The following is a 25,100-nucleotide window of genomic DNA, read 5'->3' as shown; positions in this document are numbered from 1 at the left end:
GACCCCACGATGCCCATGCCACCCTCGTTCTTGCTGGTTTACCTGTGGCTTTCTCCTCAGCACGTTCTGTCCTACGGTGCCCCCACGTTGATCGGCCCAGGAACTGGCCGAAAGCGCCTCAAGGGTCATCCCCTCGCATTGCGGCCATCCTCCGAGTCCATGGCATGTCAGGTGGCCTTGGTCGCGAAGCAAATCCGATGCTCAACAGCCAGTCGCTTGTCCACGACTCGGTCAGACCCAACCGGATAGAAACCCGCGCCAGTGATGTTGATTCTCCCCTCTCCTCCAGACCTGTTATCTTTCCGTCGTTCCCGCCTTCACCATCGACAATGTCGAGGGCGTGCAAGCCCACGCATCGCCATGTCCCCCCAAACCTTCAATGACGGTCAGCGTCTGGTCGAGGAACAAGTCGATCTCGAAGCCGCCCTCCCCGACAAGAAACACCGCAAATATTCGCGCGGACTCTGTTACCGGGTACTCATCATCTTACCGGCGGCTTTTCTCGCTCGTTGGCTTGTTCAACATCTCGGCTGCCATTGCTCTGGTAATGACCGGGATCAATGATGGGTTTAGGTTGTCGCATATCAAGCCCTGGCCCCACTAGTGCAGCTGCCTGCAGGGCAGCTGCTACTGCCTAGAACAGGCAACGCTTTCATTTGTGTATAAAGAGCTGCACGACTCAGTGCATCTTGTCATTTAGTTCTTGCTCCTCAGATAATTCTCATCAATTGACTGGTGCCATCAATGATCCCTGTGGAGCCAATTGTCTGACAGTTATGAGCCCGGTAGCAGCTTAGGCGCTCATCATAGCTGATTCCGACCGTTGCGCAAGATCACTCGCACGACGCCTATCACCACACATCACATAACGGATCCGAGTCCTGCCACAAACCTCAGCCTGCCTGTCGAATCTTTCTTGCTGCCCAGCACCAAGCCTTTCCAAGGATGACAGCCAAGTCCGATGTTACACTCTCCAGACCATCCGAATGGACTGCCTGGTACGACGATTTCGTCTCAAGGGCCGAGACTTCCAAGATTTTCGACTTTGTCGATATCGATAAGGATGCTCCGATCCTAGAAGAGCCAAAGGAGCCCATTTCCTCCGAAGAAATGCTTGAGCTACTCAACAAGGCTGCTTACGAGGCTTGGACACACGCAAACCAGCAGAACGCTGCGGCCGCCGGACCGAGGCCAGAGCCGGCCACGGACCTGACCGATGGTCAGTGGACCCGACTCACTCGTCTCCAGTCAGAATACAAGGTCAAACTCGCGACCTTCGCCAACCGGCAGCGTGCCTATGCTGAACTCGCTGTTTGGGACCGACTCAAGCCGAGACGACAGAGAATGGCGATTTCAAGGGTTCCGCCTCCGCCACGAATGGACTCTTCCGAAATCTGGCACCTTCGCTCTTGCCACGCAGGGCCGCAAGCACTTGAACAACTTGTCTTACAGACCAAGGGAGTCCGGATCAAGGGTCCGACTACTGTTCAATGCACGGCCTGCGGCACAGGCAAGGCGACCGAGATTATCTCCCGCAGGGAATCGTCAGACCGGTCAAGACAACCGTTTTACCGGACCTTCATCGATATCTTCGAGTTCCCTGCGGCATTCAATGGACACCGCTACGTTCTGCTAATGACAGACGAGTTCAGCGGCATGATGTTCTCCTGGTCCTTGGCTTCAAAGACGGATGTCAGCAAGATCATCAAGGACTTTGAGGCCCGAGTCAAGCGACACACGGGTGCATCGATCTGCAAGATCAGAATCGACAACGAAAGGGCCATCATTAATCTACCTTTTCAAAGGGACTCCGAGTTTCAGATCTGGGCCACAGAGGTAGGAATAGAGATTGAACTCCCACCGTCGCACACCAAAGAGCCGACTGGTGGAGCGGAACGACCTGGTGGAATCAATCAGCTACGGATGCGGTGTATGATTGGGCATCTTCCGCAAGATCTCTGGCCAGAATTCTACCGTGCAGCCACTTGGATACACAACATCCTTCCTAGCCGAAGGAACAAGTGGATGTCACTCAAGGAGAAAATGGACCGCTGGTTTCACCAGCACTTTCGATGGTATAGACCGCCAAATGTCGATTTCGATGCTTCCTCGCCTCTCAGATACCCTCAAGCGAAGAAGACGCATTCTGTCCGACAGGGCCAACATCGCCAACGGGCATCCTCTTATCCCCTGCAAACGCAACTGCTACCAAACATCGACCACTTCCGCGGTAAACTCTGCGCAGCGGCCTTGGACGCCGGAAGAGCACATCGTTATGCGATCCACGGTTGCGACAGCCGACCACAGTCGCGTCAAAACGGATCCCTTCTGCATTGTGGCCCACCTTCTCGACCGCGACTGTCGCGATGTTTTCCACGAGTATGAACACTTCGGTATCAGACTGCCTCCGCCTGAGCCAGTCAGGAAGACGCCAATTAGGACGGTTTCATGGTATGATCGCTTCAAAAAGGCGCTCATTGGCGACTGGGAAAATCGCACACGCAGCCAGGAGCATCAACAGCGTGAGCTGATTGAGCCCTGCTCTCACGAAGGACCATGTACCCTGGAAAATTGCATTTGCGTCCAGTACGGATATTTATGTGAGAAGTACTGCGGATGCACGGTGGAGAATTGCGCGTACAAATTCACTGGCTGCGCCTGCCATTCGCAAGGCAAAACTTGTCTTTCGAAACAAAAGGATAGACAATGTGTTTGTGTGCAGCTGAGCCGCGAGTGCGATCCGGATCTCTGCGGTACCTGTGGTGTTCTGGAAAGGGCTGATCCTGAAAATGCCGAAGATGAACTCCTCCACGCGACTGGCTGCCAGAACTGTTCTTTACAGCGTGGTCTTACCAGGGCTCTCGCGTTAGGCCAAAGCCAGCTAGAGGGAGTTGGCTACGGGCTTTTCGCAGCTGAACTTATCGCACAGGGTGATTTCATCATCGAGTATGTCGGAGAACTCATCACCCATGACGAAGGCGTCCGGAGAGAGGCCAGACGCGGCGATGTATTCAATGAAGAATCCAACATCTCATACGTCTTCACGCTTCTCGAAAATGAAGGCATTTGGGTGGACGCGGCTATATATGGCAACCTGAGCCGCTATATCAACCATGCGTCGGAGAAGTCAGACGGCGACAAGCGTGGCTGCAACATTACGCCTCGAATTCTTTACGTCAATGGCGAATACCGGATCAAATTCACTGCGACGCGTGACATTCAGGCTGGCGAGGAACTCTTCTTCAACTATGGCGAGAACTTCCCCAATCTGACCAAGAAGCTGCTCGACCATAAGGCGGGAGAGATGTCTGACGAGGCCAAGAAGCGGACACGCCGTCCAAACCGCGCCGATAATGGACAGGGAGTAGCAAGAAAAGCTCCCAAGTCTGACAAAAAGAATTCTGGCAAGGGCAAGGAGGCCTTGCGTCAAGATCTTGAAGACGAGGACTCGGAAATGTACGAGTCGCCCGAATTCATACCAAAACTACCGCGAAAGCGGAAGCAAGAGGTACAGGATGACTCTGAGGAGGACGAGTATCATCCAACGGCAACAGATGCGACTGGGTCTTGCGGCGGGTCTCCGTCAGCAACTGACTCGGACTTTGCGTTAGGGAAGGGTTCGGACAGGCTTCGAAAACGAGCACGTCAGCCTCTAAAGTCAGCAATGGCCGAGTATATGGACAAGTCTCGAGGTGAGCCCAAGACACGGGGAAAACGGGGCGGAGCCAGACCCGGCAGTGGAAGACCTAGAAAGTATCCACACAGGGCGCCCAAGCCGGCTCCCGCCCCGATGCCCGAGCAATCAGTTGCCATGACACCAGATCGGCCTCGTACTGAGACTCCGGAAGTGATACAACCGCCGGGGACGGCACTTGGCTTGCAAAGGCCGCAGGCCATGGGCATTGACGACAGCTTAGAAGATATCGAGCACAGCGGTGAGTTTAGGGGAAATTCCATGTCTCGCGGCCGCATGGACGACGACGACGATGATGACGATGATCAAGATGTGTTCATCCGCAAGCGGGATCGGGGGATGAGGAATCGACGACCACCGGTCAAGTCCAGGGATGATGGGGCGTGGTTAAGTGGGAGCTAATGAAGTAAGCTGAACGAGGCTGGGAGGGACCTACGGTGACGGTAATGTTCGAGCACGCCGCAGGGGCAAGGTCTGAGGAGGGAAAGAAGGCCCATTCCGTGAACGCGCTGTAGTTCATCGATTTCTGTTCCATTCAGCAAACCTTCACTATACCACAAGAGCACTTCTATCGAAAATGGGAACCTCGAACAGGCGAAGGGCAGCGAACAAGCCTGGGTCGACCGTGAGACCGGATTTGAAGTGCTCCGCACAAACCTGCCACCGTCGCCCCTGGAGTTGTAGATGGCGTGATCGTTATCCATGGAAACCTTGTTGTCGTCACGCTCGGCGTTCCTAGTGCCCAGATTATCTTCTAGGTTAAGCGGGAATTTCAGACCAAAGCCTCCAAAGTCCAGCTTGACGCGGGTGCTGAGCTTTCCGTCAAAGTAGGGCGCGCTGTGCTCGCTGGCACCCCTATCGGTGTCGTTGAAGAATGCGAGCATGGAGTTGACTTTCCCTGCGGCTGGAAAGTCATTCTAGTGTTTCCGGACGGGTTCACCATGTGCCTCTCGGGTTTGGTGGGCTTGACTTTGGTGTAGGCTGGGTTACCCCTATTGGCGTTGTCAAAGTCAACGTCGCCGAGGCCTCCGATGGAAGAGGCTAGCTCACGTTCTCCCTCTACGTTGAGCCAGCTGTTGGCTTGTTCACTTTTGAACACGTTGTCCATTGAGACCTGTGTTGTCCTACTAGATCCCATTCATGTTTGCACAAGAGCGAGCAGACAGACTGCGCCATGGGGCTTACGACTTAAAATCATGGAGAAGCTATAGGTGTCTTCGGTTCTGAATTTACCGTTAACACGGGCTCCAAAGTCAAGTTCGTGGTCCCACTGCGTCCCGAAGAGGGGAGTCTCAACTTCGTCAAGGTACTTTCACCTACGCTCTTGTGCATTTCGGCATTTTGTACATGTCTCGTCAATCGGTCCAGCTCTCAACTAGGAATCCCTGCGGCGCAAAGAATCACCCGATTGGATGCCCGGAGAGTCGACAGTGGTGTTAGGGCAGCCTCCGGCCCCGGAGTAGTCGATGCAGACCTTACCTTGTGTTTCTCCGGATTGCCGTTGTGTGCGGTGCAGGTTCGTATCGAAGGCGAAGTCAAGGACCTCTGACGCAGCAGCTCTGGGTAGGTCAACAGATGGCACGCCTTGATCTGCAAAAGGGTCTAGTAAAAGCAGAACAGGCGGAGGCTGATTGATAAGTTGTCGACTTTCGGATTCTTTCAGGAAATAACTTGGGCAAGGGGTTGGGAGCGCACTGTGCAAGTATATGTCAGCAAGATTGGCCAGGAAACAGAGTTCGATGTGTTCCATTAACATGACTGGGCATCCCAACAGCGGTGTCCTTAACACCCTGCTCCATGACCCAGAAGCGATCTTGACGTCCTTGCTTAGACACACAACTCTGGCTGTACGGGTGTCGTTCTTGGACTGGTCAAGCACGTTCGGACGGCAGTCAAGGAAGGCCAGAGGCTCAGGCTCGTCCTCACGCTTCTTGAGCGACATAACCGCTGCGAGTCACAGGTGGCGAGGACGAAACAGAAAACCAGTCTAATTGGGACTACTCTCGTCGGCATTGGCATCGCTGCCAAAGTTGGTGTGAGCGTAGCTGGTCTCTGCATTCTTAGGGGGGAGCATTTCAACGGGGAAGAACCGCTCCTGGTCGACCAGTGAGAAAGGAGCTTTGGTGCCCCCAGTATGCTCGCCCTTGGATATAGCCCTCAGAACTTCGAGATCAAGGGTACCGAGATCGGTATCCAAGATCATCAAACTATGACCCATTTTGCTGGGATAATCGATCCTCATCTAGGATGACTCGGCGCCGTAGAATCTAAGTAGAGAGAGAAATGAGCGAACATGATGCATCTGTTTCGCCCATTCTTGAACTCACGAGATCCGGCAGTGGCCACTGTAGCCCATGTACGGTATCAGGCAGCGGCAGCCTCGTCCAAATGCCGGCAGGAAGATCTGCCGGTTTCGTCCAGTATTCCATGATCTCTATTGGCCAGGAAGTGGTGACAGATACGGTTCCATTTGTCAATGGAGTGGCTCCATGGTTCCAGTAAAGAGGGTGCATTAAGAGTGACAATGGATTCGCCACCGCTGGCGTTAATGGCCACTCACAGCTCTTTCATTCGAGCCACGTACTTCTTACCAGCCCAGTCTTAGTCGTCGCAGTCGGCAGCTATGGGATATTCCCAGTCTGAGACAATGTCAGTAACCTTCCCGCAGGAGATCCCCATCTCCCGAGTGCGTGTAGACCTCCGCAAAGTAACTCGCCCCAGTGTTAGTCCTTTAACAATTAGCGTCGATTTTAGGTGGTCATGGGCAGCTTATCGCTAAGATCTTATCATGAGTATACTTTATTCTTAACCAAAACGTAGGCTAGAGGAAGGTACTGCGGTTGTCAAGCTCTCCGATTGGCCTACTACCCCTGCAGTAACCACAGTGGAGGTCTACACGCACTCAGGAGATAGGGTTAATCCAGGCTTCGGAGACGTCATGCTTTTCGAGCACAGTTAGAGTGAAAAAAAAAGATGAAAAAAAAAGAATCCTGTGACAAGACAGTCAGGGGTTGGGATGGACGGAAATCCAGGCGGACAAACTTTTCTCTCAATCTGTACTGTTCTTGTAGATCATTGTAGGTATCTTGATCACTTTCACGTCCCGCTCGAACTAGGGACTTACCCGAGAGTGCGTAGGCTTGCTAGCCTCGCTGTCTAATTATTGTGTCCGCCAAACAATCGTTGCCTGATAAGTCCTCGATTGCCGTCAATCGGTTCAATACTAGCATAAATATGCAGCGGGTGCTTGACCTGGCTCGCACGAGCACTTTGACTTCGAGGCCCGTTGCGTATGATCAGCTACGCATTCCGTGTCCTTTGCTCGAAAAGCTCATTCTGCAGCTTCTGTCAGCCAAGGGACCTGGGCTGTCTGAACGACGATATACGTGATTGCTGGGAATAGCCCTACAATCATCTGCGGGTATTGAGTCATCAGCATGCGGTAATATCGAACTTATCGAACCGACTACGATTCCAGCGTGGGCAAGTCCAACATTGAGCCCCGGTCAGTACCTCTTGCAAGCTGCTGAAAGTTATTAGAATCGTGTTTTCCCATCGACTGATCGCCGCGTGATATTGGGAGGCCCTCTTTGTCGCTTCCTAAAGCACGTAAGCGTTCGAAACGTGATGCAGAATATAAATGTTATTATATCCGGGTCATGGGTTCTTACTGCCTTTGGCCTATCATCCGGAAGCCTGGGTCGTCAGGAACTCACTATTGATCCAATGAGCGGGCTGCATGAAATGAAGGCGAGCATTTTGCGCTTTCTCGGAGCTTACTCCACGGTGCAGGTACATGATCCTGCTGCTGCCTAATAGTACCTTCCATGAGAGCGTCTTGAAACACGAGGCCGATCGGCTTCTCAGATCTATCTACGCACCTATATCCGAAATTTCAGTCGAAATGCTCAAATGGAGACGATCCGGTCATGAGTTCTGTCATCTAGTAGGGTCGGAAGACTCACAGGAAGACGGACAGGTACCGGTATTGAACAGCATCTTTGATACAGGGTAGAACTTTCCAGTTTCGAAGAGGCTGCCACAGCAACTGATTTGAACTTTTCCTACTCAGGTTTGCTGGGGGAACTTGGTGTGGTCTACTTACTCTTGCCACTTTGTAGATCGATGCTTAGATTGTTAAGGTTGCAGAAAGTTCATGAACGAAGCAAGCCGCCCCGGCGGCAACGGTGGCAGGGGCTTGGTAAGGCATCCTATAGTCTTTTTTTGCCTTATTGGCGTGTGCATTGGGATTATGCATATTTTGTTCCGAGCCATGGCACTTCACCGCTGACCAAGAAAAAGGAGTGTCCTCTCGGGTGCATTGTCCCCTTTCGCTTTCGCAAACGGTGGCAATGAAAGCTGGGACCCCCCTGGACGAGGGCCGAGAAACGGTTGTGTTTCTAACGATGAAAGGCGAGAAATGAAATAAAATAAAATAAAATAAAATAAAATAAAATAAAATAAAACTGCTGAGTGTGAAAGAATACAAGGCGCATGCGTCTCGAAGATAAAGCAAGCGATTCCCACACTCTGCTCCCCAACTGCACCAGGTGGTAAGCACAGGATCTTACCCATATCGTGAGTGAACTGGAAGGCTCATCCTATAGCCTCAATCACCAGAGCGGACTGAACGAGAAGCGTGTGCTCCTGAGAAGCCAAAGGTTTTTGTCGCTTTTACCTCACCCGCAGTACCAGGGAATCAAGGCAAGACTTCGCTTATTGTTGATTAGTATGCTTCCACCATTCAGCTAGTCAAACTGGAGAGAAGTCATTTGACATGTCCTCAATTCGAAATCACGATGAATCCACATTCATCCTTGGATACACTCCGAGTAGAGGCAGCGAATGTTAGAGGCAGGCCCGAGAAGGTATATATAATGAAATCGCCAGTCATTTTAGGACACTTGACAATGAGGCGAAACGCTGGACTAGGTAGGTATCTTCTTGTGTGACGGTGTAAATTGGACTTCGGCAGACCCTGTATCCTCCTTTGAGACGGCGGACTAAAACGGCCTTCGGCCTACTTGTCTAAAGTAGCCGCCGTGCTGAGACTGCGATTGAGGATCACCCAATCCGTTCGCCCCAATAAACTTCCACTTTTCTCTCTCTCTGTTCGCTGGAGAAACCGTCTATTTCGGCCTTCGTAGGCTGCATCACTAGTCACATGACAGAGACACCACCTCAACATGGCGGCGATAGTGAAACTGCTGGATAAGTGCCATTTGGAAATACGTAGCAAGCTCTTCTCTATGACTATCCTATATCAAACCTCGTTCCTCAAGACACCTTTGGCAAGCGGTTTGTGTCTCCTGTAAAGTTGCTCAACTTACCTAATATGAACTCTACATGTTGGCACGGGCCCTGGTGTAAGCAACGCGCGGCATTTCGACGTGCGGCGCATTTCTGGAAGCGAAATGGGGTGTAGAAATCTAAGGGCCGTGGTTGGAGCAGAAGTGGGTGCTGCGCATTTCAACTCTGCATGCTTGAGTGGGTGCCCAAGCCTCACTCACGCCGTATGATATAGGAAATGTGCCGTTCTTCCACTGTGCATGCTTCAGTAGGCAAGGACTTTGCTGAATAGTTGTTAAGGCCGGTGGCGGTCATCATGGATCACACGTGGTTCGTCCTGGATCACGGATAATTTATCTATGCAAGTCGGTAAGCCATCGCCTCAGATTGTGAACAATAAGTCCAGTTCCCCTCGCGTCACACATAGCTAAGAACTGGTGATCTCGTAATAAGCGCACTTATTTTCAATACAGTAGCTCAGAGTGGTGAAATTTTGGATGTCAGCTCGTGATCATATCACTCGTATCGAGCCATTTTCTTCGTACTCGGTCGACTTGCCTCGTGAAAATGTGGTATCGCTGATGAATTGTCATGGCCTGGGCGTCAAAAGTCTTGTAACCTAGAAAGTGAGTGGTGAAACGACCTTTTCTCCTCGCTACGCGCAACTGGGCCTTCAAATGAATTACTGTCGACAATCGCAGGGAGGGATGAAAAGAGGAAAGAGAGAAGAGGGCACCCCAACACCTGGCCCATGACATGTCCAACGTCTAGGCTGTGTGACTCGGAACTTCTCCCCGGTAACCCGGACCCACAGCTCTCTTCGTAAGCGCTTGAACAGACCCACCCACACAACAGCTTTTAGAAGGTAGGTGTGGGTAACCTTATGAATTCTCGCTAGGTGTTGCTTCGAGCACACCTGAGGGTCCCCCTTTTTTAGGGATTTGTGCTGTGTAATGGAATAGTCATGCCTCGTCAAAAAGTGGGAACTGACGTCATCCAGGGTTAAATAATGTTTCAGATAGTTCTGGGTTAGGTCTCTCGTATCTGTTGGTTCTAGCAATCTTTGAAGCTAGATACAGCAGTGTATGGCTGACCTGGCGCACAAATTGGCGACGCCGCTAGCGTACCGTTGTGTCGGGATTGGTGTGGTAGCTGCTGTCCAGTAGCATAAGCAGCTTATATGGGCCTCGGCCAAGTTTTGCAAAGGTTCCGCATCTTAAACCACACTGTGACAATCGGCGGGTTGTATCGGGCCTACTATCCCGATCTGTGGCTAGCTGTATGCGGGTTCCTTCCTGATTCGCCAATGCTCCGGATCACGTTCCGCCCCACCCCCAAAATCATCAAGCCAAGCCAACAATGGCTCGTCGGGCTACCTCACTTGCCAAGCCGAGAGTGTCGGGAGTGGGCAGAGTGCAATTCTGGTACCGAAGAACCTTTACCCGGCTTAGCAAGGTTCAGGGCGCCAACTGCCGAGTAAAGTGAACGGAACAATTCTCGTCTCTCGTACAAGTGGGCGAGTGCGCCATGGCCAAAGATGAAGCAAGCAGGCACCGACGTGATAAGAGCGGGGGCATAGTTTCCTTTCGTCCGACTCGACGATTACGTGCGATGATGTTGCCACTGCTACGTTCTGTTGGTTTCCCCCTGCTCGTCGGTTGGCGAAGACATCGTTGATGATTGGCGGGTCTGTGTGTGATTCTCATACGACAGGCAGCCAGTAACAGCATTCCCTGTTGATCAGCTAAAGAGTGCGAAATTGACTTTCGCGCCCACCGAACGGAGTCATCATGAGATTTCGAAAAGACTTAATCAATAGCTTTTGGTTGAGTAGATAAGCAAAGAGCCCCAGCAGCCAGGCTCAAAAGACTCCCATTCCAGGCTAAAATCTTCTTCTGTTCATTTTACCTCACCCGGTTTCATGCTGTGTTACTTCGACCAGGTTGTCTGGGCATGCGGCAATTGGAAGTGGGGCAGGTTTCGTCAACAATGCAACAAAGAGTACCGCATTGGAGAGACCTGCGGATTGAAGCTCGTGTATGAGCGGCAGGACGAAGCAAAAAAATGCAAAGTATGCGTTCAAGTGACGAAGAAGGAAAATCGGATTGAAAGGACGACCGAAAGAATGGCTCGGCTTCGTGAATGGAAGCATTTGGCCAGCCTTGAAAGATGCGAGGAAGAGGTGGCTTCCCTGAAGGATGCAATTTTGAGACTGCGCGAGCAACACAGCACAGACATGTGTGGAGGAGCCGCCTTCCGCCTCGAGTCCGGAAGTCCATTCAATATCGATATATCCAGATAGCACAGTTGATATCGATATATCATATCCAAATACGCAGGTCTGGACATCCTCAAACACAAACATCTCATACCCACTCCGATGGAGACTTGAATTTGAGAATGGTGATAGACTGTTTATTGCATCCGCCAGACCGGACCAGGAGATATATGGCCCCAGGGCTATTGGAGACTGTCTATGCCGGCTTCGTCACAGTCAAAGGTAGATTTCTCGGGCAAAGGGTGGGATACGGCGTGGTTGAGATGATCACACTATTGTAGAACGGGAGGATGTCTTCAAGTTGCAGATACTAGCTTCAGGCTCCCCCTTATATACTGGGTTATGTAGTCAAGACTTGTTATTGGGGAGGTGTTGTGATAAGTAGCCTTTATTTCGTCATACATATCTTATCTGCTTTTGATTCTCTCTCTATTTGTTCCATGCTTCGTTTTTAGTTTAAGTTTATATACGTGAATGCCTAGAACCTCATAACTCTATAAATCCACGGCGCCTTTTCCAAGAGCCGTGTTCTTGTTGGCACTCACTGTGTTTTCACGTTGCATTTGCTGTCGCCACTGAGAAACGAGGACGAATAACATCAAGAGAGACCATTGCTAGGTATTTGAGTACCCCTGCAAACATTGGGCCCATCATGGGACCAGTACATTTCTACCCTATAACTAAGTACCTACTTTGGAGATGGAGACTAGGCCACATTTCTCCCAGAAAGATATGTTCAAGAATTGGTTGTCACGATTCGCTTTCACCTCACAAGCCCGAGCCCAGTTGATGGGAATTTAGTTGCACCAAACCCCTCTCTGGACGACTTAATCCGACCAGTCTTGCTATTCTGGCGATATCACGACCCCCTCGCAAGTCGTGGATGACTTAGCAAGGACCCGAGTTGGGGTCAGCGCTGCATCTTGTTAGCATGCAATCCAAGAACAAGCAGAAGGCAACTACAAACCTGAACTCCCAGTTATCATAAGTTCGTCGTCCGCCCTTGGAGCAGCCCTCGACCTCAGTGTTGAGGTAGAAGTAGCAGTCTCCGTTGGTCAGGGTCGCAGCGCTCTTGGCAACGCGCTTGACTTCAAAGTCGACGTGGAGACCGTTGCCGATCTGGACACAGCGGGTCTTCTTCTGGCTGGCGCTGAAGGATCCTGCGAGTCTGTCGGAGCGGCAGACCTCGTTGCGCAGGATGTTCTGGACCTGGGGAATGTTGCCGCCCCAGGTTGCGCCGGAGTTGTGGCAGGCTGCGTTGGAGACAGCCGCAATGGGGAGAAAAGAGAAGATGATGGTGGAGAAATGCATGGTGGGCAAATCGAGTCTTTGGAGGCAGGTTTTGTTGTGCTGAGAGTGATTGAGTGAGTTGATGAGGAATGGGAAGAAAGAGGTCTTCTGGTCCCCTTTATATGTCTGTAAATGAGAGTGCCTCTCTACGAGAGCTCAACTACGGCGGATGCGGGCAGGCTTTCCGCCAAGCGGATCACAGACTAGCCAATACGAGACCAGCCTCTTCATCCTATCTTTACCGAATCCCCTGGTGCCTGGCACTTCGCCAAGATGTGGGCCTGCATTGAGGTAAAGCGGAAGAAGCCTACTCTGACGAGAAACTTCAGTAAGCAGCCACGATCCACATGGCCAATGAATGAACATACTCTATATAGCCCATTAAATACCTAGGTAATTCACAACGGGGCACGCCAAGGTTGACGAAAGTACGGGGCCACATAACACGTAGCGCTTATGGCATCTACCATGCACAACCACTCTTTCGCCAACCCCACTCTTTCGCCAGGCAAAAAAAAAAAAGCACCACCAAAACTCGTCAACTTCACTTACACGAAAGTTGGCCAAAATAAATAGCTACCTAAAAGAAGTTACCTCTATTGATTATAGAAATGATTGGAGGTAATTGTTTTGACTCTGTAAGGCTGTGCGGGGTACGCGATATATGCAGGCCGTGCTATTGAAATATTGTCAGTTCAGTCACCAAGCCGCTCACCGCTCCTTCTCGTGTTTTTTGGTCTTTGTCTTTGACAGCGACAAAAAAATGCCTATCTCGCGACTTCGATGGGAATATACAGAGGACGACATGGCTGAGGCTATATTAGATGTTACTAATAATGGCTTTTCACCCTCTCAAGCCGCTCAGAGACGGGGAGTGCCCCGAGGGACTCTCATCGACAGACTTAACGGCCGGGGAGCCGTGAAAGAGCAGATTCAGCCTCGCCGACGTTTATCCAAGAATCAAGAGGACAGACTGGCTTTCTGGATACTCCGTCAGGAATCCTTAGGCTATGCTCCGTCCCACGATCAGATCCGCGCTTGCGTCATGGGCTTGTTGAGACAGCAGGGCGAACATCCCGAGTTAGGACGCAATTGGGTGGCCAGATTTATCAATCGCCGTGCAGACCTCAAGACCAAGATGGGTAGACGCCAAGAAGCTAAAAGGTTCGACTCTTTCACACCCAAGGCAGTTCACTGGTACTTTGATATCAGGGAGGGCCAGTATGGCTGGATCAAGCCTGAAAACACCGTCAACGTTGACGAAGGGGGTATTATGACTGGTTTCGGCAAGCATCTATCTGTATACCTTGTCAGTGCTTGAAATTTGACTTACTAATCCTTTTTATTTAGGCTTAGACGGCCTGGTTGTTGGAAGCGCGGACCCAAAGAGGAAGGCATTTCTCAAGGGACCACAGACTCGGAATTGGACTTCATTTATCGAGGCTATCACTGCTGACGGCCGCGCCTTGATCCCTGGCATAATCTTCAAGGGGAAAGAACTCCAGAAACAGTGGTTTCTTGAAGAATTTAAGAAGATAGCAGACTGGTATTACATAACTTCGCCTAACGGGTGGACTAACGACCACATTGGCGTTGAATGGCTTGAAAGAGTCTATCTGCCCCAGACCATGCCTGCCGACGACTCTGATGCCAGACTGATCATTTTAGATGGTCATGGGAGTCATGCAACGGTATGTTCTTCGTTCTCTTCAGCCCAAGATCACTACTGAGCGACGGAAGGATGAATGGATGGCCACGTGCTTTTTGAACAACGTTTATTGTTGCTATTTGCCATCACACTGCTCTCATGGGCTCCAGCCGTTGGATAATGGAGTATTCAATGCCTCCAAAGCCGCATATCGACGAGAATTGGAAAAGTTCGCTTCGTTGACTGATTCCACTCCGATGGACAAGGTTAATTTCATCAGGGCCTACGCCAAGGCGCGTCGAGTTGGAATGACCGAGAAGAACATACTCTCTGGCTGGAGGGTTACTGGGAATTGGCCGATCTCACGTGCCAAAGCGCTACGGCACCCAGAAATCCAAGAAGATGGGCCAGATGGCAGCCCAAGAGCGACTCCCGAACCCAGGCCCATACATGGCTATATGAATATTCACGCTGATTTTCTCATATTCATATTATATTCAACTTATCTTGCAGAACACATATTCATATAACATATTCATGCATATTCATATAAGGGCTCACGTGATGCCAAGCTACCGCAGTAAAGTGAGAGGAACCCATTGATGTAGCTATATAGCCCGAAAACTTCTCAATCGCCCCCGTTTGACCTGTACACTATTAAATATCACCCTCTATAGCCTCTGGATCACACGGGAGGCCTATCCCCCCTCAGCTGACGGTCTAATATGTCCCTCGCGCAGCCAGTTGCCGATACACTCAATCTTCTCAATGCTCCCAATCAGCAATCGTAGCCTATCCCATCTAGCTGTGCGCCTGGCCCCCGAAAAGGTCCGCTCTGGCTCTGCTGATTCTGCTGGTACAGACAGGATATCGATAGCCATACGGCTAAGCCGTGGGTACGCTGTACGAACGTCCTCGCTACACCACCATTGAAGGGGCGTAGTACCCTCTGCAAGTGCGATAGGAGCCTCTGAGATAAAGCTATCGAAATCATCCTTGCCCCGTGCTCTCGCCATCGTCTTATTTCGCAGTTCTAAGCGCATCTTTGAGAGCATCGTATCCTTCTTTCGCTTTAATAAAGTAGGCGCAGCCAAGGATTGCTCTGAGAGCTGTATCTCGACATCGTGATTGTACTCTTCCTTCCAGAGACTACGGGCGGCGGCAAACGCGCCCTCGTGCCATTCCTCGGGCCAACATTCTTCGATATAGCTCTTGCGTTTAGAAGGATCGAGAAGGAGGGCGGCGGCATATACGGGGACATCCTCGGTCATAGTGTAATACTTATCGAGTATAAACCAGCACATATCGATAGAGTGAATTATACGATCATCGCGATTGCTCGGCTGCGAGTAGTGGGCCTAAATAGATAATTAGCATGCCGCATAAGCTATAGATAAAGCAGGAAGATGTAAAACTTAGCCGCATACCTTCCACTTTTCGCAGTGTCCTAGGAGAAGGTCCAGCAGCTCAAGTGACTGTGAGATTGACGACATAGCGCCTTCAGCTTCCAATGTGGCCTCATAGAAAGGTTGAAGGAATTCTAGCGTTCTTTCTAGCATTTCCCAATCCCTACTGCTAAGAGTATTGCCTTCGAGATCATTATCATGTTCAGCAGTAAACTGGATGATCTGTGGCTTCTTGTTTAACGCAATAGTGATAACTCTATGCCATGAGGACCATCTCGTGATATTATCAATACCTAGTTGCTTACCTACAGCATCGTACCACTGATCGTTATGTAGAGCTGAGCCCCGTATATAGATTGCAAGTGCGTGAAGTTTTGCTAGTGCTGGAATGCCTTGCCAGCCAGAGAAGCGCTCATCGTTGTTGCTGGCTTGCTGATGCGTAGTTGCGGCTCGCTTGTCTCTCGCCTTTATAGATCTTCTCGTGGGCTGCTCCTGCCGCTCTTCTTGCTGTTGTTCTTGCTGCGTGGTGGTGTCCGAATGTGCCGCAATCTCCGCCAGATCCAGCTCATGTAATTGCTGTGAGAACTCCTCAAGCATAGTTGAACCGGGCTCATCGGCAGCAGCTTCGAGTGCAGCTCTAAGAGCTGCTTTTGAGCGAGCAAGAAGGAATGCTTGTAAGGCGAGATTGATAATATGGCCGATGCAGCGGATTCTGCGGCGTTTATGAGGGTACTCAACCTATACTGTAATTTAGCCTAGGCTACAGCAGCATTAGCGGCCAAGAGTTAAACTTACACCAGATTCCACCTCCAAAATTTTTGATAGCTCCTCTAAACAGGTGTCGTTTGATGTAGCATTATCGCCTACATAATAGCCGAGGTTTTGAGCAGTAATATTGAACTTCCGTAGCGTACCGGCGATCAATCCAGCCTGCGTAGCACCAGAATGGCTGTATTTGCACTCTGGCAGTCCTAGCAGTGCTTTCTGAAGCTTGAAGTCCTCATCTACCCATTGAACGCATACAGCGAGTACGCCATGGCGATGTGGCGATGTCCAGAGATCAGAAGATATGTGTATCTTCGACTGCGTAGTTTGAAGGCTCTCGGCAAGCTGTGAGCTGTATAACGAGTAGTTCGAGTTAATATAGCCCATAGCCTGCTTTCGGTCGTTGATGAGAAGGTCCCCGATGGCTGGATTACATGCCAGAGCCAGATCTCGCAGCTCAGAGTACTCAACTGCCGAAAATGGCAGTCTGCGCCTTGTTAGAAGCCCCACAACTGCCTCAATATAGGCTTGCTTATTAAAACAGTTGCGGAGAGCAGCCTGCGAAGGACGAGAGACAATATACGAATCGATAGCGCCAGACGAAACACCTGAGGCAAGTGTACTAGATGGAGTATCATTTGCAGCCTCGCTTGCTCGTATAAGGCCTCGGTGAGCCGTTTCCGCATGGTGTATAGCGTTGCCAGGCACTCGATTCGACCATGGAGGATTCTGACAGTGAAGACAAACGTAAGCACGATGTCCCTTGGTCTTTCTGCGCTTTGTGCCAAGCTCAACTTGGAGGTGTTGATCGGGATAATCTATATAGAAAAAGGCGTTGAAATTCCATGAAAGTTTCGATGCAAACGAACCGATAGAAGCGTTATTAGTCCATGAGACTGAGATCTCAGAAGCCTGAGAAGCCATAGATGCTAATAAGTAGTCTGTTACTGCATGGCATGAGTTAACTGAAGAGTTTTCTTTAAGATCTAATCAAGAGATTGTCGGGTAGAGAGATTGGTGTTGGCATGAAGTGTATTCGGAGTGTGTCACATCCAACAGACCAAAGGGTCATACATTTGATCAAACCGGAAGGAAGGTCTTCCAGCTGTTCAGCCAGGCTGTTCAGACCGGCAGTCCGGAAATCCGGACTTCCAGTCAGAGGTTGGTATCACCTATGTCTCCCAAAAAGCAAGTTTTTCAACACAACGGCCGTTACGCCCCGGAGGCCTAATTCATCTTAGGTATAAGAACCCAACCTATTTCCACTCAGCAGATAGAAAAATCAAGAGCTTCTATCCTTATGACCCAAATCCATCAGAAATTGTGACAGAGTGGTGGTAGCTCTCTAAATACCTTATGGCTGTTTCGAGACCTGCAGTTTATACCGAGAGCTGCAGCCTACGCTGACATGCAGCCTAAGCTAATGAGGCCGGATGTGACTAGTACCTATCACCTCCCACAGAGATAAGATCTAGTTTGAGTCAATCAGGACCCTCTCCCTTATATGAATATGCATGAATATGGATTCGTAAGTACATATTATATTCATATATTGTATGGATATGAATATGAATATATTCATGCATATTCATATAAGACGTTATTTGCATATTCATATAGCCATGTCTGCCCAGGCCGTACTTTGACTCGGACGATACACCACAGACGAGTCGTCAAATCCGTGATCTTGGGCTGAACAAGACGCCAAAGACACGAAGACGGTACAACGTAATAGCCAAGGGGTTTGAGGCTCAACAGCAGACGGTAGCGGCGCATACTGCGAGGATTGCTAGCCTAGAGGAGGAATTGGTTCGCCTGAAGAGAGGGAAGAAGAGGAAGGCGGTGCCGAATTCTAACAAACGTTTTATGACTCTTGGTGAGACTCTAGCTGCTGGGGAAGCCATATCTGAAGAGGAGACTCAAAATATGCCTGTTGCGGTGGAATGTGGCCGTTCAGGCGAGCCGGAGTCAGAATCGGAGGCTGCCTCGGTCATTGAGGTCAGAGAGGAAACCATACCTCATCAACCAACCACGCGATCAGGGCGGCTTATCAAAAGACCAAGGATTCAATAGATATGTGCATTTATTATTTATAAAACGAAAAATTTTGCGCATATCTATCATTTTGGTCAAGTTCTGTGTAAGTAAAGTTGCTCATTTTTGGTGGTGCTTTTTTTGTTTTGCGTGGCGAAAGAGTGGGGGTGTCGAAAGGGTGGTTGTGCATGGTAACCGACACCGTTCTCTTACATGGAATGATATATTAATTGAGCTTCAATTAGATGTTAGTATGAAGACCCTCCAGAACCGTCTTCGTAGCCATTGGCGTCGCAAATGGCGGTCAAAAAGCCGAATCAAGCTATCAGAAGAAGACGCGAAAGAGAGACTAGAATACGCTCGATTTTGGATCCGTCATCTTGATGATTATATCAAGGTAGGAACCCCCAAAGCTATGGCGTTCTTGCTGACCTCTCCACGTAGATTTGCTTCAGCGATGAGTGTATAATCCAAAACGCCCCGAATAACCCTGACGGCTGGGTCTTTCGCCGACCCGATGAGAAGTATCGGAAGGAACTTGTTAATATTCAGTCACACGGAAAGCCCCGTCAGTCAATTATGGTGTGGGCTGGTATCGTTGGAAGGAAGAAGACTCATCTCATCGTCATGACGAGGGATCCAACGGCAAAACGGAACGGATTTTCAAGCTGGGGCTATTGCAAGGCATTGACAGAAGGTCTTCTTCCCTTCCTCGATGAATTCGACCAATTTCAGCAAGATAATGTCCGTATTCATATATCGAAGCAGTCCCTTGACTGGCTTCTTCTCCATGGCATCCGGCCCATCCACTGGCCCGCACACTCACCCGATTTAAACCCCATCGAGCACCTTTGGAAGGCATTAAAGGTCAAATTAAGAAGATTATACCCTCAATTTACTAGGCTAGGGGAAAGCGAGGCCGATACGGCCTTGATGATAAAATGGATACAAGAAGCGTGGGAGGCGTTATCTACAGACCTGATTGAGAAGCTGACTAACTCAATGGAACGTCGGCTACGCGCAGTTATTCGCGCGCGCGGTTGGTATACCGAATATTAATCTACGGAATCAGGGCTTTAAATTTATATAGATTTTGACTTTATATAATAATTAATTATCGTGTAATTGCAGAGTGTTGTTGAAGGGTGAAAAATGAGGCCGTATAATTGGGGTGGGGTGATTCCAAACTTTTGCGTAAGATTTTACTCCATCCTGGGGGTTCAAGAGAAAGATATACTATTCAATCTAAGATCATAAAGAGAAATACACTCGAAAAGCCATGAATCATCTGACTTTAGTTCATGACAGAGTGTGACAGGGCAGAAAGAAACCAGTTCGCCGCGTGTCAAGCAAAACCAGCTGCTGTGCTACCATACTAGTTCGGAACTGCTTGAACCTCCTAACCCCGTCTCACATCTTGGCGGTCTTGTCGAAGATGACCTTTTTGGCTAACAGCGTGTCAGTATACGCCAATCACGCTCCAGGGTTTCAAGATAACTCACAAGCAGGAAACGGCGTCCACTTGCTCCCGTCTTCAGCCAAGTACATCTTGAACGCGCCATTTACCGTTTTGCTCTTCATCTCCCCAGCGGGGCCTGGCGCTCTTCTCAAATTGCTCAACCGAGCGCACACACGTAGCATACTAGCACCGGCAACGGTCACAATCGGACGACCGAGACATGCATGAGGACCCCAGCCGTGGTGGATGTACAGGTCATCCGGCCGGTCCAACTTGATGTCGTATGGATCAGGAAACTTGGATGGGTCCAGACCGGCGGTCACAAAATCTGTGAATATGGAGTCGCCCTTCTTCACAAGTACAACGCGAGCACCATCTCGTACGTCAATTTTGTCTGCAACCACGGTTCGGAGAACCCCGAAGGCGGGAGTCGAGAGGCGGAAGCTGATGCGTGTAAGCATTGTTCCTGTTGTATGGGGCAGTAGGAAATGAGACACGTACCCTTCCAGGGCGTACTTCTTCAGCTTCTCGAAGGCTTCCAGCTCGTCCGACATGGCAAGCTTCTGAATCGCAGGCCAATGAGAGCAGTACTTGTCAGACAAGTACAGATCAATCATCTGAGCCCACTGGGCATCTAGTTAGATCCGTGAACATTCACCACAGAAGCCATTTACTTACACCCTGAGCCTGGGTAGCACATGCTGCTGCAGCAGTAGGAATAATTGCCCACACAGCCTCATCGATGCCTTTTCCGGGCCCGAGCAGTCTTTCAACCAGCTCCTCGCCGTAGCTTTCTAGGACTCCGTCACTGGAGGCCGTTCGCAGCACATGACGTAGGGAAGGGAAACTTTGCGCTTTGATCCCCCCAACCGTTCTTTGCATCTTCTCGCCAAGCTTTTTGGTTCCTGCTGCAGCTATAAGGCGGTTCTTAAATGACGCCGCAGTGTCTAAGTCGAGGAAGACGTAACCGAAGAGATCAGCGAGCGTATCGCTTAGCGCCCTAGCTGTGTAGCTATCGGATGCTGCCCCATCTTCCTGGAGAGGAATGTCAAAGAATCTCGAGACAAAATGGGCATGGGCAAGGTTTCCAATGCTATAGAAAATATTAGCCCAACGGCCGGGATGCTTCTGACTCTCATGCTTACTCCCTTACTATGTCCACCTGGTAGGATTCGCCAATCTTGCGGCCATGCTGGCGTAAAAGTGTGGCAGTAATGGACTCGTAAAACTGTCTTACTTCCTCTAGGCCCTTCTCTGGGCTGTAGAGGCACTGTTTGACAAATTGTCTTTGTTCGGCGTTCGCTAGGGCGTCTCCGCTGAGCATGTAGTCATGGTGGGTCAGTTGGAAAGTGTGATTTCCCCCTTATGAATTGTGAGTCTTGCCAGAAAGGTTAGAATTGCGTGGGGATATCTCACATGGTACATGAAAGCGCTCCTGGTCACTGAGGACATCCACCACCCCCTGCCACGTAGTTATTGGAGTCGGCTGCTCAATGAACGAAGGCTTGCTGTAGTCAAAGTTCTGTGACGTACCGAGCTTCTTGAAGGCTTCAAGGTTTGCTTCAGGTACAGTGAAGGGATACAGAGCGTAGACGCTGTTTGAGCGGTACCACCCAGGGAATGCCCGCATCAACAGCTTATACATCACTCCGCCGCCAGCAACGTCAAAGTCAGAGCTAACTTCTGTATAGCTGTTTCGATTTCAGGGCAGTGCACATGATAAGTTCAAACGAGGTGTCTTACCCAAAGCTGGTTAGGTTTGAGGGGCTGTAGTCAACCGTGAAAAACCTATCTCCGCGGACGAGTGCAACAGCATCGGACAGGATTGCAAAGGAGGTAGTGAATCCTGGACACAATCCAGAGCCCGGAACCATGGGTTTCTTGGTCTCTTCGGCTAGAAGCCCTGGATAGAGTTCGACATTGTCTGGGTGTCCGTACATCGCCTCGACTGTTTCGTGAAGTTAGCACCGTCCCACCAACCACACGGCCTACAGATCGTTGTCTTACGCGCTTCAGCCACAGACGGATCCGGGTTAATGTCCGCTAGGGAGAGTCAGCACGAGTTATCGCCAGTATACGCATGGTTGCGGACTTACTAAAAGTGGTGTATGGCTTCAGCTTGAAGAACAGCCTGAATTCGTTCAACGTCGCCAAACCCCATTGACGTCCTTGCTGTATCCCGTAGACTTCCACGGCCTTGAGAACACGGGGAATATTTCTAGCTCCAAAGGCTCCTAGAATGAAAAGAGATACTTGTAAGTACGCTTGACTGGTCGGCGGCAATAAAGCTCATTGCAGGAATACATGCCGGCAACATTCTCAGTTCCTTCTTGCAGGAGCCGAACCAACTCGGCATCCGGAAATGTCCCATCTTCTAGCCGCGTAAGGCCACCGAAGGTCCACTTCTCCGGATCCCCTGGCAGACTAGAGCTCCATTTGCGGATGCCTTGCAGGAATTCGTCGGTGGACATGGTATCTTAAGGATGTATGTGGTCAGTATTATAGCGAGGATTCTTTGTGGAGCTGCAAATGCTTTACCAGGATTAGCATGGGGACCGAATACTTCTTTGAAAAAGTCATTCGCCCACGCTTCGTCTTGCCTGCTCACAGCGCTGTGCCACCTGTATATCATGTTAAATTCGACGCTTACCTGGTTCCCGATTCCCCGTGGAGTCCCCTGTGAATCGAAGACTTGACTGGAATCCTCTCGAGGGTCCAGTTTCCAATCAGAAGGAACGGGATTGCGGTTGAGATTGAGAATAGTGCGGAGGTAGTCTGACAGGATCATATTCACGTAGAGACCACATGTGACACTGCAGAGACATTAGCTGAATACATCCCTTAGTTCGGAGTGGGGAACCTACAGTCTCCCTGTCTGGAACAGATCATTGTCGCGCTTCCGCAGTGCTTCGTCGTAGTCTGTATGGCCAGGTGTCACGCCGTCAGCCAGGCTGAAACGCCCGTCCTCGTTGATGGTTGCCAATTCTCCAACTATGTAGTTGTGGAAACGATTGAAGGCGATCATCAGAGCGCAAACACCAGGAGGTTGCGTAAGGAGTCTGTCCTCGGAAAAGGCATCATTCTTTAGGCGCCCATCCTTGAAAGTCCGGACCTTGGTTTGCTCTTCCGTGTTTTTTCCGTAGAGAGGTGACAAATCAAGATATGACGAGTTCCTTAACTTGTTCATGTCTCCCTCATCGGTGTGGAAGAGATATGTGAGTGTGTCAGCCTGTCGTTTATTAATCTCACCAATAGTTTCATGTTTGTACGTACCATGGATTATGACGGTTGCAAGGTAGAAGAGACAGCTTGATACTTTGCTGGGACTCTCCCTTACAGTGCCGTTTCGGGCCAAGAGACCTACGACACGTGAGTCTCCGTTCAGAAATTATATTTACCTGGGGAATACGGCTGACTATCAAAAATAAGAGATGGGTCAGGAAGGATAGAAGTCCGTGTGTGCTTGGACACCACGCTTCGGGCGTAGTGACTTCCCGCCGCGCCGAGGTGAGGGTATAAAATGTTCTACAGAATTAATGAGTCAAGTTCTGGATGTATCAGCCGAAGGGTGGCTTGGCCTTACGTTATTCGACCCGTCCGCGGTACGGTACCTAAACTCGTCGCCCAAGTACGAAAGGGGCGGGTGTCGAAGGTTGTTCCACAACCTGTTAATAAACGCGGCGTTGAGGTCATTCCTAACACTAGAGCCATTGGGTAGCGACGTTGCGAGCTGCATGATGTTTTCGACCTTATTACAAAAGGTCAGTACTCTTTAGTTCAATGACATAACTAGACCAGTGACACGTACGAAGTACTCGCGATCATCTACTATGCCACCGGCTAAGGCTGCCTCCGTCCCGCCATGAAGAATACGCAAATCCGGCAGGAGGCGGCCAGCCTGACTGAGGATATCGCGGCGAACTTCACTGAGGAGATCGGCCAAGTTCGCCTGTACGTCTCTTGCGTTGCCGGGCTCGCTTTTGTTTGCGGCCATGATGTCGATATTAGATGCTTTTTGGGGGTTGCTATTCAGATGATAGAATATCGCGGTTCAAGTCCAAGGTGTGTTTTTTATACCAGGTGCGAAAGCTCCGGGAGAAATAAATACATAAATTCACATGAATTCACGAGCAAGCGATGCGCGGCAGTGGAGATGCCGGTTGAGGTCTCCATCATGAAATCATCATACCTTCCTACCAGACCTGTTTTTGTTTCACATGTCAAATCTAATCTTTCAGCGGAAGGAAATGCCCTCTAAATTGACCAATCTAATGGATTCTAGGGCATCTGTCCAGGCTTGGCCAAACATAATCTCAGGGAGATTCACTACGCCATGGTCTAACTTTCTGTCCGACTGATGATGATACTTCCAGAACCCGACATTGTGTAGCCTTTTTATAAGGCTGACTGTGGTCCGAGCCGCGTATCATCTCAACTTCGACTCACATAGTTGAGGGCCATCGTATGCCTAAAGTCTATTCCTCGTATTGCATTGCCGTGGTTACAGTACATGCATCGATGCAAGTCGAGAGTCACAATTTTATTTAAAGTTCGCCTCGGCAGACATGTGAATCGAAATTTTCCTAGAGCAAGGGCAAGAGAATTCAGAGAATAGAGGGGAAGGATGTTGTTTTCTTCGAACTCCTCTAGCCAATAATGATCGTGAATGGCCATGTGTGTGACAACAATCGTGCACAATGACTTCAAGCCCACAACGCAATTGGTGCCAACAAACTTAATATTCGTAAGGCTCTATATCATCTACATCGGCACTAATCTTAGCAAACATGAACTGTCTGTGCGGCCCTCCGGATATGAGGCCCACGTCATGTAACTGAACCTTAACCCAAGGTAACTCTGACCTCACACGTCTCTCCATCGTCATCCCCCGATCACAGGCCATCCAGTGTAATGGATGATTTCGAGATATCGACATAATTCGGGAACCTTCACGGTGTTAAGGTTCGAATCCAACTTGATTCCTATTTGACTCTCCTATTCGTTCATTTTGTTTATGCCATCAACTTACACGTCGTGCTCGGATCTATCGTAAATGCTATCAAGCAACCGATTTAGTCGAGGTTGTTCTTAAAAAGTTTGATTTCCCATGCGTCAGCGTGATTTATCGTAAGCAGTTCTGCCGCATTTTCCTAGGCTTGAAGACGATAAAAGGCGGCCTCGCAGGTGAACAGTGTCTACTTCTCCACTGTTTAGTAGTTATCAAGACTTTTTCTACC

The 25,100-nt window shown here is 50.0% G+C and overlaps 8 protein-coding genes across 8 annotated transcripts; 3 read left to right on the top strand and 5 right to left on the bottom strand.

Moving 5' to 3' along the window:
- Positions 1-360: 360 nt before the first annotated feature.
- MRS44_017657 (uncharacterized protein) lies at positions 361-4,096 on the top strand (the record flags this gene model as incomplete). The annotated part of the gene is made up of 3 exons (XM_065615566.1): positions 361-474; positions 811-1,930; positions 2,010-4,096. 3 exons carry the CDS (start codon positions 361-363, stop codon positions 4,094-4,096), a joined length of 3,321 nt encoding a protein of 1,106 aa, XP_065471638.1.
- A 166-nt stretch (positions 4,097-4,262) lies between these two features.
- MRS44_017656 (uncharacterized protein) lies at positions 4,263-4,802 on the bottom strand (the record flags this gene model as incomplete). The annotated part of the gene is made up of 3 exons (XM_065615565.1): positions 4,263-4,308; positions 4,352-4,598; positions 4,685-4,802. 3 exons carry the CDS (start codon positions 4,800-4,802, stop codon positions 4,263-4,265), a joined length of 411 nt encoding a protein of 136 aa, XP_065471637.1.
- Positions 4,803-5,069: 267 nt separating this feature from the next.
- MRS44_017655 (uncharacterized protein) lies at positions 5,070-5,912 on the bottom strand (the record flags this gene model as incomplete). The annotated part of the gene is made up of 2 exons (XM_065615564.1): positions 5,070-5,641; positions 5,696-5,912. The coding sequence occupies 2 exons, from the start codon at positions 5,910-5,912 to the stop codon at positions 5,070-5,072; spliced, it is 789 nt and encodes a 262-aa protein (XP_065471636.1).
- A 6,237-nt stretch (positions 5,913-12,149) lies between these two features.
- On the bottom strand, positions 12,150-12,572 carry MRS44_017654 (uncharacterized protein; the record flags this gene model as incomplete). The annotated part of the gene is made up of 2 exons (XM_065615563.1): positions 12,150-12,177; positions 12,229-12,572. 2 exons carry the CDS (start codon positions 12,570-12,572, stop codon positions 12,150-12,152), a joined length of 372 nt encoding a protein of 123 aa, XP_065471635.1.
- Positions 12,573-13,314: 742 nt separating this feature from the next.
- Positions 13,315-14,661, top strand: MRS44_017653 (uncharacterized protein; the record flags this gene model as incomplete). Its single annotated transcript, XM_065615562.1, has 4 exons — positions 13,315-13,819; positions 13,902-14,242; positions 14,370-14,540; positions 14,590-14,661. 4 exons carry the CDS (start codon positions 13,315-13,317, stop codon positions 14,659-14,661), a joined length of 1,089 nt encoding a protein of 362 aa, XP_065471634.1.
- Positions 14,662-14,897: 236 nt separating this feature from the next.
- Positions 14,898-17,294, bottom strand: MRS44_017652 (uncharacterized protein; the record flags this gene model as incomplete). The annotated part of the gene is made up of 4 exons (XM_065615561.1): positions 14,898-15,557; positions 15,627-16,343; positions 16,401-17,188; positions 17,240-17,294. The coding sequence occupies 4 exons, from the start codon at positions 17,292-17,294 to the stop codon at positions 14,898-14,900; spliced, it is 2,220 nt and encodes a 739-aa protein (XP_065471633.1).
- A 596-nt stretch (positions 17,295-17,890) lies between these two features.
- On the top strand, positions 17,891-19,463 carry MRS44_017651 (uncharacterized protein; the record flags this gene model as incomplete). Its single annotated transcript, XM_065615560.1, has 4 exons — positions 17,891-17,898; positions 18,005-18,368; positions 18,673-18,801; positions 18,849-19,463. The coding sequence occupies 4 exons, from the start codon at positions 17,891-17,893 to the stop codon at positions 19,461-19,463; spliced, it is 1,116 nt and encodes a 371-aa protein (XP_065471632.1).
- Positions 19,464-19,814: 351 nt separating this feature from the next.
- Positions 19,815-23,857, bottom strand: MRS44_017650 (uncharacterized protein; the record flags this gene model as incomplete). The annotated part of the gene is made up of 15 exons (XM_065615559.1): positions 19,815-19,852; positions 19,907-20,307; positions 20,365-20,489; positions 20,542-20,956; positions 21,009-21,225; positions 21,280-21,554; positions 21,607-21,811; positions 21,871-21,906; positions 21,960-22,097; positions 22,256-22,339; positions 22,402-22,676; positions 22,728-23,223; positions 23,262-23,388; positions 23,447-23,611; positions 23,672-23,857. The coding sequence occupies 15 exons, from the start codon at positions 23,855-23,857 to the stop codon at positions 19,815-19,817; spliced, it is 3,183 nt and encodes a 1,060-aa protein (XP_065471631.1).
- Between the last annotated feature and the right edge of the window lie 1,243 nt (positions 23,858-25,100).

This window comes from Fusarium solani (assembly GCF_023522795.1).
Source record: "Fusarium solani strain SB1 chromosome Unknown bctg00000014, whole genome shotgun sequence".
In the NCBI taxonomy this organism is placed as follows: domain Eukaryota; kingdom Fungi; phylum Ascomycota; class Sordariomycetes; order Hypocreales; family Nectriaceae; genus Fusarium; species Fusarium solani.
The sequence above is the reverse complement of the archived record's forward strand: the minus strand, read 5'-3'. Positions and strand labels throughout refer to the sequence as shown.